At 69.0% G+C, this 15,165-nt stretch overlaps 2 protein-coding genes across 2 annotated transcripts in view; both read right to left on the bottom strand.

Annotated features, from left to right (window-relative positions):
* Positions 1–1,034: 1,034 nt before the first annotated feature.
* Positions 1,035–2,482, bottom strand: EMC10 (ER membrane protein complex subunit 10). The gene is made up of 3 exons (XM_063322047.1): positions 2,335–2,482; positions 1,265–1,322; positions 1,035–1,170 (listed from the first exon to the last, which is right to left on the bottom strand). Exons 1-3 carry the CDS (start codon positions 2,443–2,445, stop codon positions 1,052–1,054), a joined length of 288 nt encoding a protein of 95 aa, XP_063178117.1. The 5' UTR covers positions 2,446–2,482; the 3' UTR covers positions 1,035–1,051.
* A 1,337-nt stretch (positions 2,483–3,819) lies between these two features.
* The window catches only part of MYBPC2 (myosin binding protein C2), a gene marked incomplete at its 5' end in the record, with an annotated part of 36,873 nt that continues 25,527 nt past the window's right edge, over positions 3,820–15,165 (bottom strand). The window contains 9 exon segments of the mRNA XM_063322046.1: positions 3,820–3,889; positions 4,536–4,567; positions 5,762–5,887; positions 5,890–5,947; positions 7,924–8,051; positions 10,292–10,451; positions 12,213–12,284; positions 12,286–12,353; positions 14,048–14,240. Coding sequence (XP_063178116.1) covers positions 4,557–4,567; positions 5,762–5,887; positions 5,890–5,947; positions 7,924–8,051; positions 10,292–10,451; positions 12,213–12,284; positions 12,286–12,353; positions 14,048–14,240 — 816 coding nt within the window.

The raw sequence follows: 15,165 nt of genomic DNA, 5'->3' as shown, positions 1-15,165 counted from the left end.
GGAGGCAACTGGGGGCAACTGGGGGTCCCTGGGGAGTCAGGGGGCAACTGGGGGTCTCTGGGGGGTGGGTAGGGGGCAATTGGGGGTCCCCAGGGCGGGTCAGGGGGCAATTGGGTATCCCAGAGGTGGGGGGGTAGGGGGCAATTGCAGATGCCGGGGGGGTCAGGGGGCAACTGGGGTCCCTGTGGGGGGGGAATTGGGGGTCCTGGGGGTGGGGGGTGTCAGGAGGCAATTTGGGGTCCCCGAGGGGGGTCAGGGGGCAACTGGGGGCCCGGGGAGGGGGGGATTGGGGGGAATTGGGGGTCCTGGGGTCCCTGGGGGGCGTCAGGGAACAATTGGGGGTCCCGGGGGGGGGGGGGTAGGGGGCAATTGGAGATCCCGGGGGGGTCAGGGGGCAACTGGGGGTCCCTGGGGGGGGGGGTCAGGGGGCAACTGGGGGCCCCGGCGAGGGGGGATTGGGGCTAATTGGGGTCCTGGGGGGGGGGGTGTGTGTGTGTCAGGGGCCAATTTGGGGTCCCCCCCTGTCAGGGGACAATTGGGGGTCCCGGGGGGGGGGTGTAGGGGGCAATTGGAGATCCTGGGGGGGTCAGGGGGCAACTGGGGGTCCCTGGGGGCGGGTCAGGGGGCAACTGGGGGGTCCCTGGGGGGGGGTGTGTGTGTGTGTCCCCCAAACCCCATCTTGACCCCCCTTGGCAGGGGGGGGCCGGGGGGCAATTGGGGATCCCGGCTGGGGTCGGGGCAATTGGGGGGGCCGGGGGGGGGGGGGGGAGGAGGGTCAGGGGGCAATTAGACGGGGGGGGGGGGAGGGGGGGCAGCCCCCCCACTCACCGCCCGGACGAAGGAGGTGACGTAGTGGCCCCCGCTCTCCTCCCCGGGGGCCGGGGGCTTGCGGGGGACGCGCACCCGGTACAGCCCGTCCCGAGCGGCACCACCTCCTGCGGCGGGTGGGGGGGGGGGGGACACAGACACAAGGACAGTGTCACCACCCCCGCTAACCCCCCCAGGGCCACAACCCCCCCCCCCCTCCCCAAAGCCCCCCCCGTGCCCCCCCTCAGACCCGCAGCTGGGCTCGTTCCTCCTCGTTGAGCTGCTTCTGGGCCAGCGTCAGGCCGGGCTCGGGGCCGGGGCTCCAGGCCAGCGTCCCCCGTTTGCGGAAGCGGGGGGTGTCATCTGGGGGGGGGCGGGGGGAAGGTGACACTCAGAGGGGGCTGGGTGTCACCCCCCCTCCCCATTGTCCCGTCCCCCCCCCCGCCCCAAAACTCACCCAGCTCGAAGGAGTGCTCCAAGGGGAGGGAGAGGCCGCAGGTCTCGGCGTCGCCGGGCTGTGGGGGGGGGACACAAAGTGAGGGGGGGGGACACAAAGTGAGGGGGGGGGACACAAAGTGAGGGGGGGGGACACACACTGGGGACAAGGCGAGGGGGGGCGCAGGGTGACAACTGGGGAGCCCAGGGTGTCCCCACAAGGGACCCAGGGGACCGGGATGGGGACAAACCCCCCCCGTAACGGGGACCCGGGGGACACCCCCCCCCCATAAGGGGACCCTGGGGAGGGGGACACTCCCCCGCCCTCATGAATATTAATAAGCCGCTCAAGTAGCACCCGTCATCTCTCATTAATATTAACGAGGCCCCCCCCCCCCGGCAGTAACAGCCGCCCGGGCATAAATATTAATGAGCCGCCAACCGCTTTGTAACCGTGCTCATTAATATTAATGAGCTCTCGCTCCGTAATAGCCACACCTTCATTAATATTAATGAGCTGTCAGGGCTCACCCGCTCGTTAAGTATTGCCGCTGGGGGGGGGGGGGGGCAGTGCCCGCCCCCTCCTGAATATTGATGAGCTGTCATTAGCCAAGCCGGCACACCTTATGAATATTAATGAGCTACAAACCCATATTGTGTGACAATTATTAATAGTAATGAGCCGTCAGCGCGCAGGACCGGCTCCCTCGCACATACCAATCACCGTGGGCCAACGCCCGCCCCCTCATGAATATTAATCAGGCCCCGCCACGAGATGACTGGTCCCTCATTAATATTAATAAGCCGTCGTTACACCGAGCCCGCGCCCTCATGAATATTAATGACCGCACACTGAACAGCTCCCCACACCCCCGCGGGGGGTTTCCCGCCCCCTCATCAATATTAATGAGCAACCACGCGCAGCCACGCCCCCTCATGAATATTAACGGCGAGCCTCAGGCCAGGCCGCAGCGCCTCAGGTCAGACCGCAGCCCCCCCCCCCCCCCCCCCCCCGCCTCCCCCGGGCCGGGTTCCGTCCCCGGCTCAACCCGCGGTGCCGCCGGTTCCCCCCCCCCGGCCCCCGCCGCTCACCCGCAGCCCGGGGCCGCCCCGGCAGCTCCCGCCGGCGCCCAGCGCCGCCGCCGCCGCCCCGAGCAGCGCCAGCAGCGCCATCGCGGCGGCCGCCACCGCGGGGGCCGCCATCTTGGCCGCGCGGGGCACGACGGGACGGGGGCGGGGCCACGTCTTTTGGGGGCGTGGTTAAGCGAGACGGGGCGTGGCTACACCGAAAGGGGCGGGGCTCTACCACATAGGGGCGTGGGGATGCGGGGCGGGGCAAAGCGGGGAGGGGGCGTGGCCATGTGGAAGGGGGTGGGGTCGCCGCTCAGGGGGCGTGGCCTGCCGCGCGCCCTTTCCCGCCGAGGGGCGCGAAGCCGCCCGGCGCCATCTTGTGGGGCCCCCCCCGGCGCCATCTTGAGCGGCGGCGGCGGCTCCGCCATCCCGGGGCTTCCGTGAGTCCTCCCGGGGCTCTCCCCGGCCTCCCCAGGGGCGGCTGCGACGGCTGCCTGGCCCCGGGGGGGAGCGCGGGCAGCTGAGGGACTGTCCGCTCTTCGACAGAGACCTCCTGCAGGTGAGGGGAGGCCCCGCGGGGACGCCGGCCTGGGGGCCCTCAGCCCCGTGTCCCCTCAGCCACGGCCTGGGGCCCCTCAGCCACGGCCGTGTCCCCCCCCCGCCCCAGCCTGTGTCCCCTCAGCCCTGTCCCCCCCGATGGCCCCGTGTCCCCTCAGCCACGGCCATGCGTCCCCTCAGCTGTCACCCTGTGTCGTCCCCCCCCATCCCTGTGTCCCCCACCGCCCCCCCAGCTTGTGTCCCCTCAGCCCCAGCCCTGCGTCCCCTCAGTTGTGGCCCTGTGTCCCCTCAGCCCCGTGTGTGTCCCCCCCCCGGTGTCCCCTCAGCCCTGTCATCCATCCCTCCCTCCCCCCCCCCGGTGTCCCCTCAGCCGTGTCGCTGTGTCCCCCCCCCCCGACCTGTCCCCTCAGCCCCATGTCCCCCCGTGTCCCCCCATGTCCCCCCCAGCCCCCTCTGTGTCCCCCCTCCCCGTGTCCCCCCACGTGTCCCCCTGTGTCCCCCACCCCCTGCCCCCCCGAAAAGGACAGGGGAACACGGGGGGGCCACCCGTGTCACACCCCCCCCCCTTGTCACATACCCCATGACCCTCCCCCCGCCATCACCAGCCCCCCCAGAAGGACAGAGGGACATGGCGGGGGGGGGGGGGGGGGCACAGCCATGGGGACACCCCCCTTTGTCACCCCTCTCCATGATGCTGGGCACCCCCCGGGACCCCCCCCCCGTGGCCGCCAGTAGCCCCTCCAGAAGGACAGATGGATGCTGGGGGGGGGGGCACAGTTGTTGGGTCACCCCCCCCGTCACTCCCCCACGACCCCCCTGGCCATCAGCAGCCCCCCCACAAGGACAGGAGATGGATACGGGGGTGGGGGGGGGGACCACCAGGGGGTCATCCCCCATTGTCACCACCCCCCCCCCCCCCCTCCCAGAAGGACAGACAGTACACCGGGGGGGGGGCAGCCAGGAGCTGGGGGGGCTCCATTTATTCCGGGGGGGGCACCTCTGGCCACCTCCTCCGGCTCTGGGGGGGGAGAGGTGTCATGGGGGGGGGGCAGCACCCACCAAAATCCAACACCCCCACCCCAAATTAGCCACCCTATTAAACTCTGGCCCAAATTACCCCAACCCCCCCCGAATTAAGCACCACCCCCCCCCCAATTAAAACACCCCCCCCCAAATTAACCCCCCTAATGAAACTCTGGCCCCAAATTACACCCCCCCCAGTCAACCCCCCCAATTAAACACCCCCCAATTCAAAAAACACCAAATTACCCCCCCCAATTAAACGCCCCCCCAAATTAACCCCCGAATTAAACTCTGGCCCCAAATTAATCCCTCCGCAATTAAACACCCCCCAATTAAAAAAAAAAACAAATTACCCCCCCCCACAATTAAACACCCCCCCCCCAGTTAAATACCCCCCCCCTCAATTAAACACCGGCCCCAAATTATTCCCCCCCCAATTAAACACCCCAGAAATTACCCCCCCATTAAACACCCCCCAATTAAACACTCCCCAAAATTAAATGCCCCCCCCAATTTAAACACCCCCCCCAAACAACCCCTCCCAAATTAAACACCCCCCCCAACTAAACACCCCCCCAAATTAAATGCAACCCCCCCAATTAACCCCACCCACCCCCAATTAATCCCCCCCCCCCCCTCACCGTCCTGCCTCGCTGTCGCCTTCACTGGGGCACTGTGGGGGGAGAGAGGGGTTGGGGGGGCTGCTGCTGCCCCCCCCAGGGCCCGGGGATCCCCCCCCCAGGTATTGGGGACCCCCCCCAGGTATTGGGGAGCCCCCAGTTATCAATGCCCCCCCCCAAACCCCCCCCCAGATCTCCAACATCCACTTGGGTGAGGGCTCACTGACGACCCCACCGTCCCCTTCCCAGACCCCGGGGCCCCCCCCCAAATATTGGGGACCCCCCCGGATTTGGGGACCCCCCCCGATATTCCCCCGATATTAGGGACCCCCCCAGATATCGGGGACCCCCCAAAACCCCCCCATATCTCCACCTTCCACTTGACTAAGAGCCTCCTGGAGCTCATTGACGACACCACTGTCCCCTTCCCAGACCCCAGGGTGCCCCCCCCAAATATTGGGGACCCCCCAGGTATTGAGGGACCCCCCCGATATTAGGGACCCCCCCAGATATCGGGGACCCCCCCAAAACCCCCCCAGATCTCCACCTTCCACTTGGGTGAGGGCTCACTGACAACCCCACCGTCCCCTTCCCAGACCCCGGGCCCCCCCCCCCCCCCAAATATTTGGGGCCCCCCCAGATACTGGGGACCCCCCTGGATTTGGGGACCCCCCGGGTATTGAGGGACCCTCCCCGATATTAGGGACCCCCCAAAACCCCCCCAGATCTCCAACTTCCACTTGGCTAAGAGCCTCCCGCAGCTCATTGACAACCCCACTGTCCCCTTCCCAGACCCCAGGCTGCCCCCCCAGATATTTGGGCCCCCCCCAAGATATTGGGGGACCCCCCCAGGTATTGAGGGACCCCCCCCGATATTAGGGACCCCCCCAGATATCGGGGACCCCCCCAAAACCCCCCCAGATCTCCACCTTCCACTTGGGTGAGGGCTCACTGACGACCCCACCGTCCCCTTCCCAGACCCCAGGACCCCCCCCCAAAATATTTGGGGACCCCCCCAGATACTGGGGACCCCCCTGGATTTGGGGACCCCCCCGGGTGTCGAGGGACCCCCCCCGATATTAGGGACCCCCCCAAAACCCCCCCAGATCTCCAACTTCCACTTGGGTGAGGGCTCACTGACGACCCCACCGTCCCCTTTCCAGAACCCAGGCCCCCCCCCCCCAAATATTGGGGACCCCCCCCCGATATTGGGGACCCCCCCCGATATTGGGGACCCCCCCCCGCACCCCGGATCTCCAGGCGGCACTCGGTGAGCGCCTCCCCCAGCTCGTTGACGGCCCGGCAGCCGTAGACGCCCCCGTCGAAGGGCCCGGGCTTGCGGATCTGCAGCGTGAGGACGCCTGGCTGTGCCGGGCCAGGAACCGCGGGTCCTCCCCGATGGCCACCTGGTTCTTCAGCCACACCACCTTGGGCTGGGGGGGGGGGGACAGGGGTCAGGGGCACCCCAAAACCCCCCCCCGCACCCTGTGCTGGGGGGGGCACGGGGGGACGGCACCCCAAAATGCCCCCCACCCCCCCTGGGGCCACCAGGTCAACCCTTGGTCTTCACCGCCTCGGGATGGGGGGAGGAACGTTAGGGCACCCCAAAATCCCCCCACCTTGGGCTGGGGGGGGGATGGATAGGGGTCAGGGGCACCCCAAAACCCCCCACACACCCTGTGCTGGGGGGGGGGGACAGTGTCAGGGCACCCCAAAATGCCCCCCCAAGGCCATCAGGTCAACCCTTGGCCTTCACCACCTTGGGATGGGGGGAGGAACGTTACGTAGGGCACCCCAAAATCCCCCACACCTTGGGCTGGGGGGGGACACAGGATGGATAGGGGTCAGGGGCACCCCAAAACCCCCCCCCCCGCACCCTGCGCTGGGGGGGGCACGGGGGGACGGCACCCCAAAATCCCCCCCCTCAGGGCCACCAGGTCAACCCTTGGCCTTCACCACCTCAGGATGGGGGGAGGAACGTTAGGGCACCCCAAAATCCCCCCCCTTGGGCTGGGGGGGAGACACAGATAGGGTCGGGGCACCCCAAAACACCCCCACACCCTGTGCTGGGGGGGGGACAGGGTCAGGGCACCCCAAAATCCCCCCCCAGGGCCACCAGGTCAACCCTTGGCCTTCACCGCCTCAGGATGGGGGGAGGAATGTTAGGGCACCCCAAAATCCCCCCCACCTTGGGCTGATGGGGGGGACAGAAAGGGGTCAGGGGCACCCCAAAACCCCCCCTGCACCCTGTGCTGGGGGGTGACAGGGTCCGGGCACCCCAAAATCCCCCCCCCAGGGCCACCAGATCAACCCTTGGCCTTCAGTGCCTCGGGATGGGGGGAGGAACGTTAGGGCACCCCAAAATCCCCCCCACCTTGGGCTGGGGGGGGTGGATGGATAGGGGTCAGGGGCACCCCAAAACCCCCCCCCCGCACCCTACGCTGGGGGGGCACGGGGGGATAGCACCCCAAAATCCGCCCCCCCCCAGGGCCACCAGGTCAACTCTTGGCCTTCAGTGCCTCGGGATGGGGGGAGGAACGTTAGGGCACCCCAAAATCCACCCCCCCCTTGGGCTGGGGGGGGGGGGCACGGGATGGATAGGGGTCAGAGGCACCCAAAACCCCCCCCACACCCTGTGCTGGGGGGGGGACAGGGTCAGGGCACCCCAAAATCCCCCCCCCAGGGCCACCAGGTCAACCCTTGGCCTTCACCGCCTTGGGATGGGGGGAGGAATGTTAGGTAGGGCACCCCAAAATCCCCCCCACCTTGGGCTGGGGGGGGACACAGGATGGATAGGGGTCAGGGGCACCCCAAACCCCCCCCCCCCGCACCCTGCGCTGGGGGGGGCACGGGGGGACGGCACCCCAAAATCCCCCCCCTCAGGGCCACCAGGTCAACCCTTGGCCTTCGCCGCCTTGGGATGGGAGGAATGCTAGGTAGGGCACCCCAAAATCCCCCCCACGTTGGGCTGGGGGGGGGGGGGGACGGGGGATGGATAGGGGTCAGGGGCACCCCAAAACCCCCCCTGCACCCTGCGCTGGGGGGCACTGGGGGACGGCACCCCAAAATGCCCCCACGGGGCTACCGGTCAACCTTTGGTCTTCACTGCCTCGGGATGGGGGGAGGAACGTTAGGGCACCCCAAAATCCCCCCCTTGGGCTGGGGGGACACAGGATGGATAGGGGTCAGGGGCACCCCAAAACCCCCCCTGCACCCTGCGCTGGGGGGGCACGGGGGGACGGCACCCCAAAATCCCCCCCCAGGGCCACCAGGTCAACCCTTGGCCTTCACCGCCTCGGGCTGGGTGATGTTGGGGCAGCCAAAATTCCCCCCTCCCCCTTGAATCCACACCCCCTTGGGCTGGGGGGGGCAGGGCTGGGGGGGGGTCCCCCAAAATTCCTCCCCCCACCTTGGGGTGCCCCCAGTTGAGGGCGGTGGTGTAGCCGGCCACGGCGCTGCGATCCACCAGGGGCGTCAGGAACTCGGGGGGGGAGCGGAAATCGTGCTCCTGGAACTGGGGGAGCTTCAGCGTCAGCCCTGGGGGGGGACACACACACACACAAAGGACTGAGGGGGGGGGGGCACCCCAAAAATCCTGGGGGCAGACACCAAAAATCCTTTCTGGACACCCCCCCCCCCCCCCCCCAAAAAAAACCTCCAGGGGGACACAAGCATCCAGGCCCCCCCCCCCCCCCCAAAAAAAAACAGTGGGGGCACCCAGATATTTGGGGTGGCCCCCCCCCCCCTCCCCGAATTGGGAGGGGGCACAAATATTTCGGGTTCCCCCCCCCCTCCCCAAATCTCAAGGGGACCCACATCTCTGGGGTGCCCCCCCCCCCCCCCAAACTCCGATGGGACCCAGATATTTGGGTGCCCCCCCCCAAAGCAGGAGGGGGCCCGTCCCCTCCCCAGCCTTTGGGGGGGGGGGGGGGGTCCCAGGGGTGTGGGTGCCCCCCCCCCAGACCCTGATGGGACCCACATCTCTGGGGTGCCCCCCCCAGACCCCGATGGGACCCAGATATTTGGGTGCCCCCCCCCAAAGCAGGAGGGGCCCATCCCCTCCCCAGCCTTTGCGGGGGGGTCCCAGGGGTCCGGGTGTCCCCCCTAAACCCTGATGGGACCCACATCTCTGGGGTGTCCCCCCCCCACCCCGATGGGCCCCAGATATGTGGGTGCCCCCCCCAAACCCCCAGGAGACCCACACCTCTAGGGTGCCCCCCCCAGACCCCGATGGGACCCAGATATTTGGGGTGTCCCCCCCCACCCCGATGGGCCCCAGATATGTGGGTGCCCCCCCCAAAGCAGGAGGGGGCCCATCCCCTCCCCAGCCTTTGTGGGGGGGGGTCCCAGGGGTCCGGGTGCCCCCCCTAAACCCTGATGGGCCCCAGATATGTACGTGCCCCCCCCCCCCCCCCAAACCCTGATGGGACCCACATCTCTGGGGTGTCCCCCCCCACCCCGATGGGACCTAGATATTTGGGGTGTCCCCCCCCCCAAAGCAGGAGGGGGCCCATCCCCTCCCCAGCCTTTGCGGGGGGGTCCCAGGGGTCCGGGTGTCCCCCCTAAACCCTGATGGGACCCACATCTCTGGGGTGTCCCCCCCCACCCCGATGGGCCCCAGATATGTGGGTGCCCCCCCCCAAGCCCCCAGGAGACCCACACCTCTAGGGTGCCCCCCCCACCCCGATGGGACCCAGATATGTACGTGCCCCCCCCCCCCCCCAAGCCCCCAGGGGACCCACATCTCTGGGGTGCCCTCCCAGACCCCGATGGGACCCAGATATTTGGGTGCCCCCCCCAAAGCAGGAGGGGCCCATCCCCTCCCCATCCTTTTGGGGGGGGGGGGGTCCCAGGGGTGTGGGTGTCCCCCCCAAACCCCGATGGGACCCAGATATTTGGGTGCCCCCCCCCAAATCAGGAGGGGACCCAGGGGTCTGGGTGCGCCCCCCCGAAGATATGACGGGACCCACATCTCTGGGGTGCCCCCCCAGACCCCGATGGGACCCAGATATGTGGGTGCCCCCCCCAAAGCAGGAGGGGCCCATCCCCTCCCCAGCCTTTAGTGGGCGTTCCCAGGGGTCCGGGTGCCCCCCCCAGACCCCGGCGGGCCCCAGATACGTGGGTGCCTGCCCCCCCAAAACCTAGATGGGACCCACATCTCTAGGGTGCCCCCCCAGACCCCGATGGGACCCAGATATTTGGGGTGCCCCCCCCCCAAAAGCAGGAGGGGGCTCGTCCCCTCCCCATCCTTTGGGGGGGGGTCCCAGGGGTCCGGGTGTCCCCCCCAGACCCCGATGGGCCCCAGATACATGGAGTGTCCCCCCCCCACCCTGACGGGCCCCAGATATGTGGGTGCCCCCCCCCCCAAACCCTAGATGGGACCCACATCTCTGGGGTGTCCCCCCCCACCCCGATGGGACCCAGATATGTGGGTGCCCCCCCCAAAGCAGGAGGGGCCCATCCCCTCCCCAGCCTTTAGTGGGGGTTCCCAGGGGTCCGGGTGTCCCCTCCCAGACCCCGGCGGGCCCCAGATACGTGGGTGCCCCCCCCCCAAAACCTAGATGGGACCCACACCTCTAGGGTGCCCCCCCCACCCCGATGGGCCCCAGATATGTGGGTGACCCCCCAAAGCAGGAGGGGCCCATCCCCTCCCCATCCTTTCTGGGGGGTTCCCAGGGGTCCGGGTGCCCCCCCCAGACCCCGACGGGCCCCAGATACGTGGGTGCCCCCCCCCTCCCCAGCGCAGGGGGGGCGCCGGGGCCGTGCCCCCCCCGTACCGGCCTTGGGGATGCGGGCGGTGTTGAGGGACAGCCCGGGGGTGGCGCTGGCCCCGCACAGGTTGTGGCTGAACACCCGGAACCGGTACTCGTTGCCCATCACCAGCTCCGACACCGTGCAGCGGGGGGGGCGCGTGTGCTCCACCACCGTGAACCACTCCTGGGGGGCACCCGGGGGGGCTGGGGGTCAGCCGGGGGGCGGGGGGGGCGGCCGTGGGGCTGGGGGGGCAGCCAAGGGTCCTTTGAGGGGGGCTGGGGGCACTTAGGGGGCTTTAGGGGGCATTTTGGGAGGGTGAGGGGGCATTTAGGGGGCATTTTGGGGGCTGGAAGGGCAGCCATGAGGCTGGGGGGGCAGCTAAAGGCTCTTTTGGGGGGGTTGGGGGGCACTTAGGGGGCTTTAAGGGGCATTTTGGGAGGGTGGGGGGGGGGGCAGCTGTGGGGCTGGGGATCAGCCAGGGGGCTAGGGGGGCAGCCAGGGGGCGGGGGGGGGGCGGCTGTGGGGCTGGGGGGGCAGCCAAGGGCCCTTTGAGGGGGGCTGGGGGGCACTTAGGGGGCTTTAGGGGGCATTTTGGGGGGGTGGGGGGGGGCAGCTGTGGGGCTGGGGGGGCAGGTAAGGGCTCTTTTGGGGGGGTTGGGGGGCACTTAGGGGGCTTTAGGGGGCATTTTGGGGGGGTGGGGGGGCATTTAGGGGGCATTTAGGGGGCATTTTGGGGGCTGGAAGAGCAGCCATGAGGCTGGGGGGGCAGCCAGGGGGCTGGGGGGGGCAGCCAAGGGCCCTTTGAGGGGGGCTGGGGGGCACTTATGGGGCTTTAAGGGGCATTTTGGGGGGGTGGGGAGGTCAGCTGTGGGGCTGGGGATCAGCCAGGGGGCTGGGGGGGCAGCCATGGGGCGGGGGGGGGGGCGGCTGTGGGGCTGGGGGGGCAGCTAAGGGCTCTTTTGGGGGGGTTGGGGGGCACTTAGGGGGCTTTAAGGGGCATTTTGGGGGGTTGGGGGGGGCATTTAGAGGGCTCTTGGGGGGCAGCCGTGGGGCTGGGGGGGGCAGATGCGGGTCAGTGCGGGTCACTTATGGGGCAGCCCCACACCACAGTGAGCTGCGCGTGCCTTCCGCGTGCCACAGACACCCCCCCCCCCCCACTTAGGGGGCGGTTGGGGGGGCGGTTATGGGGCCGGGGGAGGGGGGGGGGGTTGCAGGGGTCAGCTATGGGGCCGGGGGGGGTGACAGGAGTCAGTTGTGGGGCCGGGGGGGGGTGACAGGGGTCAGTTATGGGGCAGGGGGCGGTTGCAGGGGTCAGTTATGGGGCCGAGGGGGTGGCAGGGGTCAGTTGTGGGGCTGAGGGGGGGTGGCAGGGTCAGTTATGGGCCGGGGGGGGGGGGGGGCAGGGGTCAGTTATGGGGCCGGGGGGGGTGACAGAAGTCAGTTATGGGCCGGGGGGGTGGCAGGGGTCAGTTATGGGGCCGAGGGGGTGACAGGGGTCAGTTATGGGGCCGGGGGGGGTGACAGGAGTCAGTTATGGGGCTGAGGGGGGGTGACAGGAGTCAGTTATGGGCCGGGGGGGGGGGGGGGCAGGGGTCAGTTATGGGGCCGGGGGGGGGTGACAGAAGTCAGTTATGGGGCCGGGGGGGGTGGCAGGGGTCAGTTATGGGGCCGAGGGGGTGACAGGGGTCAGTTATGGGGCCGGGGGGGGTGACAGGAGTCAGTTATGGGGCCGGGGGGGGTGACAGGAGTCAGTTGTGGGGCCGGGGGGGGAGCAGGGGTCAGTTATGGGGCTGAGGGGGGTGGCAGGGGTCAGTTATGGGGCAGGGGGGGCAGACAGGGGTCAGTTATGGGGCTGAGGGGGGTGACAGCAGTCAGTTATGGGGCTGAGGGGGTTGCAGGGGTCAGTTGTGGGGCCGGGCGGTCACTTGTGGGGCAGCCCCTCACCATGGTGCGGGTGTCGGCCTTCTGCACGCTGTACCCCCCCAGCTCGCAGTTCCCGTCGTCCGCGGGGGGGGTCCCACTCCAGCGCCGCGTTGCAGCCCCACACCTCCGTCACGCGCACGCGCAGGGGGGGGCCCGGCCGCTCTGCGCCCCCACGTGACTCCCGCCGCCTCGCGCCACTCTCACACACACACCCCCCCCCCCGGGCTCCCAGTGACCGACCAGTGCCCCCCCCCCAGTGCTCCCAGTCCTCTCCCAGTAGCTCCCGCTGCATCCCAGTGACCCCCATAGTCCCTCTCCCAGTCCCCCCCAGTCCCTCCCAGTGCTTCCCAGTAACTCCCAGTGTCTCCCAGTCTCTCTCCCAGTGCATCCCAGTAACTAACGGTGACTCCCAGTGCCTCTCCCCGTGCCTCCCAGTGCCCTCAGTCCCTCTCCCAGTGCCTCCCAGTCCCTCCCACTCCCCCCAGTCCCTCCCCCAGTCCCTCCCACTCCCCCCAGTCTCTCCCAGTCCCGCCCCCAGTAACCTCCAGTCCCTCCCCCCGTCCCTCCCCCAGTCCTTCCCAGTCCCTCCCCCAGTCTCTCCCAGTCCCTCTCCCAGTGCATCCCAGTAACTCCCAGTTCCCCCAGTCCCTCCCACTCCCCACAGTCCCTCCCCCAGTCCCTCCCACTTCCCCCAGTCCTTCCCAGTCCCTCCCAGTGCTCCCGGTCCCTCTCCAGTCCCTCCACCAGTCCCTCCCAGTGCCCCCAGTCCCTCCCAGTCCCCCCACTCCCTCCCCCAGTCCCTCCCACTTTCCCCAGTCCCTCCCAGTCCCTCCCAGTCCTTCCCAGTCCCTCCCACTTTCCCCAGTCCCTCCCAGTCCCTCCCAGTCTCCTCGGTCCCTCTCCAGTCCCTCCCAGTCCCCTCGGTCCCTCCCAGTCCCTCCCAGTCCCTCCCACTTTCCCCAGTCCCCCCACTCCCTCCCCCAGTCCCTCCCACTTTCCCCAGTCCCTCCCAGTCCCTCCCAGTCCCTCCCAGTCTCTCCAGTCCCTCCCAGTCCCCTCGGTCCCTCTCCAGTCCCTCCCAGTCCCCTCGGTCCCTCCCAGTCCCTCCCAGTCCCTCCCACTTTCCCCAGTCCTTCCCAGTCCCTCCCAGTCCCTCCCACTTTCCCCAGTCCCTCCCAGTCCCTCCCAGTCTCTCCAGTCCCTCCCAGTCCCCTCGGTCCCTCCCAGTCCCTCCCAGTCCCTCTCCCAGTCCCTCCCACTTTCCCCAGTCCCTCCACCAGTCCCTCCCCCAGTCCCTCCCAGTCTCCACCAGTCCCTCCCCCAGTCCCTCCCAGTCCCTCCCCCAGTCCCTCCCAGTCCCTCCCAGTCCCCTCGGTCCCTCCCAGTCCCTCCCAGTCCCTCCCACTTTCCCCAGTCCCTCCCAGTCCTTCCCAGTCTCTCCAGTCCCTCCCCCACTCCCTCCCAGTCCCTCCCAGTCCCTCCCCCAGTCCCTCCCAGTCCCTCCCAGTCCCCTCGGTCCCTCTCCAGTCCCTCCCAGTGCCCCCAGTCCCTCCCAGTCCCTCCCAGTCCCTCCCAGTCCCCTCGGTCCCTCCCAGTCCCTCCCCCAGTCCCTCCCACTCCCTCCCAGTCCTTCCCAGTCCCCTCGGTCCCTCCCAGTCCCTCCCAGTCCCTCCCAGTCCCTCTCCCAGTCCCTCCCCCAGTCCCTCCCAGTCCCCTCGGTCCCTCCCAGTCCCTCCCAGTCCCTCCCAGTCCCTCCCCCAGTCTCTCCAGTCCCTCCCAGTCCCCTCGGTCCCTCCCAGTCTCTCCAGTCCCCCCAGTCCCTCCCAGTCCCTCCCAGTCCCCCGGTGCCCCCGCACCGACGACGCGCAGGCGCAGCCGCGCCGTGTCCTCCATGTTGCCGCTCTGCAGCCGCAGCTCGAACTCGCCCGAGTGCGCGCGCGCCGCCGCGCGGATGAAGAACACGGTGTCGCGCTCCGAGTTGCGCACGTGCACGTCCTCCCCCAGCGGCGCCCCCGCCCGGCTCCACGTCACGCGCGGCCGCGGCTTCCCCTGCCCGGAACCGGCCGCCGTGGGGCAGGCGGCGGGGCGGGGGGGGCTGGGGGGCTGGGGGGCCCATCTGTGGGGCTGGGGGGGCCTGTGGGGCTGGGGGTCCTATCTATGGGGCTGGGGGGCCCATCTGTGGGGCTGGGAGTGCCATCTATGGGGCTGGGAGGTGCCCTATGGGGCTGGGGGTCCCATCTATGGGGCTGGGAGGTGCCCTATGGGGCCGGGATTCCCATCTATGGGGCTAAGAGTTACCATCTATGGGGCCAGGATTCCCATCTATGGGGCTGGGATTCCCATCTATGGGGCTGTGAGGTGCCCTATGGGGCCAGGACTCCCATCTATGGGGCTAAGAGTTACCATCTATGGGGCCGGGAGTCCCATCTATGGGGCTGGGAGTTCCCATCTATGGGGCCAGGACTCCCATCCATGGGGGCTGGGGCTGCCCTATGGGGCCGGGATTCCCATCTGTGGGGCTGGGAGTTTCCATCTATGGGGCTGGGAGGTGCCCTATGGGGCCGGGATTCGCATCTATGGGGCTAAGAGTTCCCATCTATGGGGCCGGGAGTCCCATCTATGGGGCTGGGAGGTGCCCTATGGGGCTGCGACTTCCCATCTATGGGTCTGAGAGTGCCCTATGGGGCTGGGAGTGCCAGGTATGGGGCTAGGGAGTGGCCTATGGGGCTGGGAGTCCCATCTGTGGGGCTGGGAGACGCATCTATGGAGCTAGGAGTTCCCATCTATGGGGCTGGGAGTGCCATCTGTGGGGCTGGGAGTGCCCTATGGGGCTGGGGGTCCCATCTGTGGGGCTGGGGGGCCCATCTGGGGGGCTGGGGGGCCCTGTAGGGCTGGGAGTGCCAGGTATGGGGCTGGGGGTCCCATCTGGGGGGCCCTGCGGGGCTGGGAGTGCCATCTATGGGGCTGGGGGTCC

The sequence above is a fragment of the Chroicocephalus ridibundus genome, unplaced genomic scaffold (assembly GCF_963924245.1).
Source record: "Chroicocephalus ridibundus unplaced genomic scaffold, bChrRid1.1 SCAFFOLD_587, whole genome shotgun sequence".
NCBI lineage: Eukaryota > Metazoa > Chordata > Aves > Charadriiformes > Laridae > Chroicocephalus > Chroicocephalus ridibundus.
Note: the sequence above shows the minus strand (reverse complement) of the source record. Positions and strands in the feature narration are given on the sequence as shown.

Bases quoted from the DNA above. Each gene is read 5' to 3' on its own strand.
- EMC10 (XM_063322047.1), bottom strand. From the start codon at position 2,445: ATGGCGGCCCCCGCGGTGGCGGCCGCCGCGATGGCGCTGCTGGCGCTG. The intron at 1,323-2,334 runs GTGAGCGGCGGG...CCCCCCCCACAG, and splicing joins GGGGCGGCCCCGGGCTGCGG to CCCGGCGACGCCGAGACCTG. The intron at 1,171-1,264 runs GTGAGTTTTGGG...GCCCCCCCCCAG, and splicing joins GGAGCACTCCTTCGAGCTGG to ATGACACCCCCCGCTTCCGC.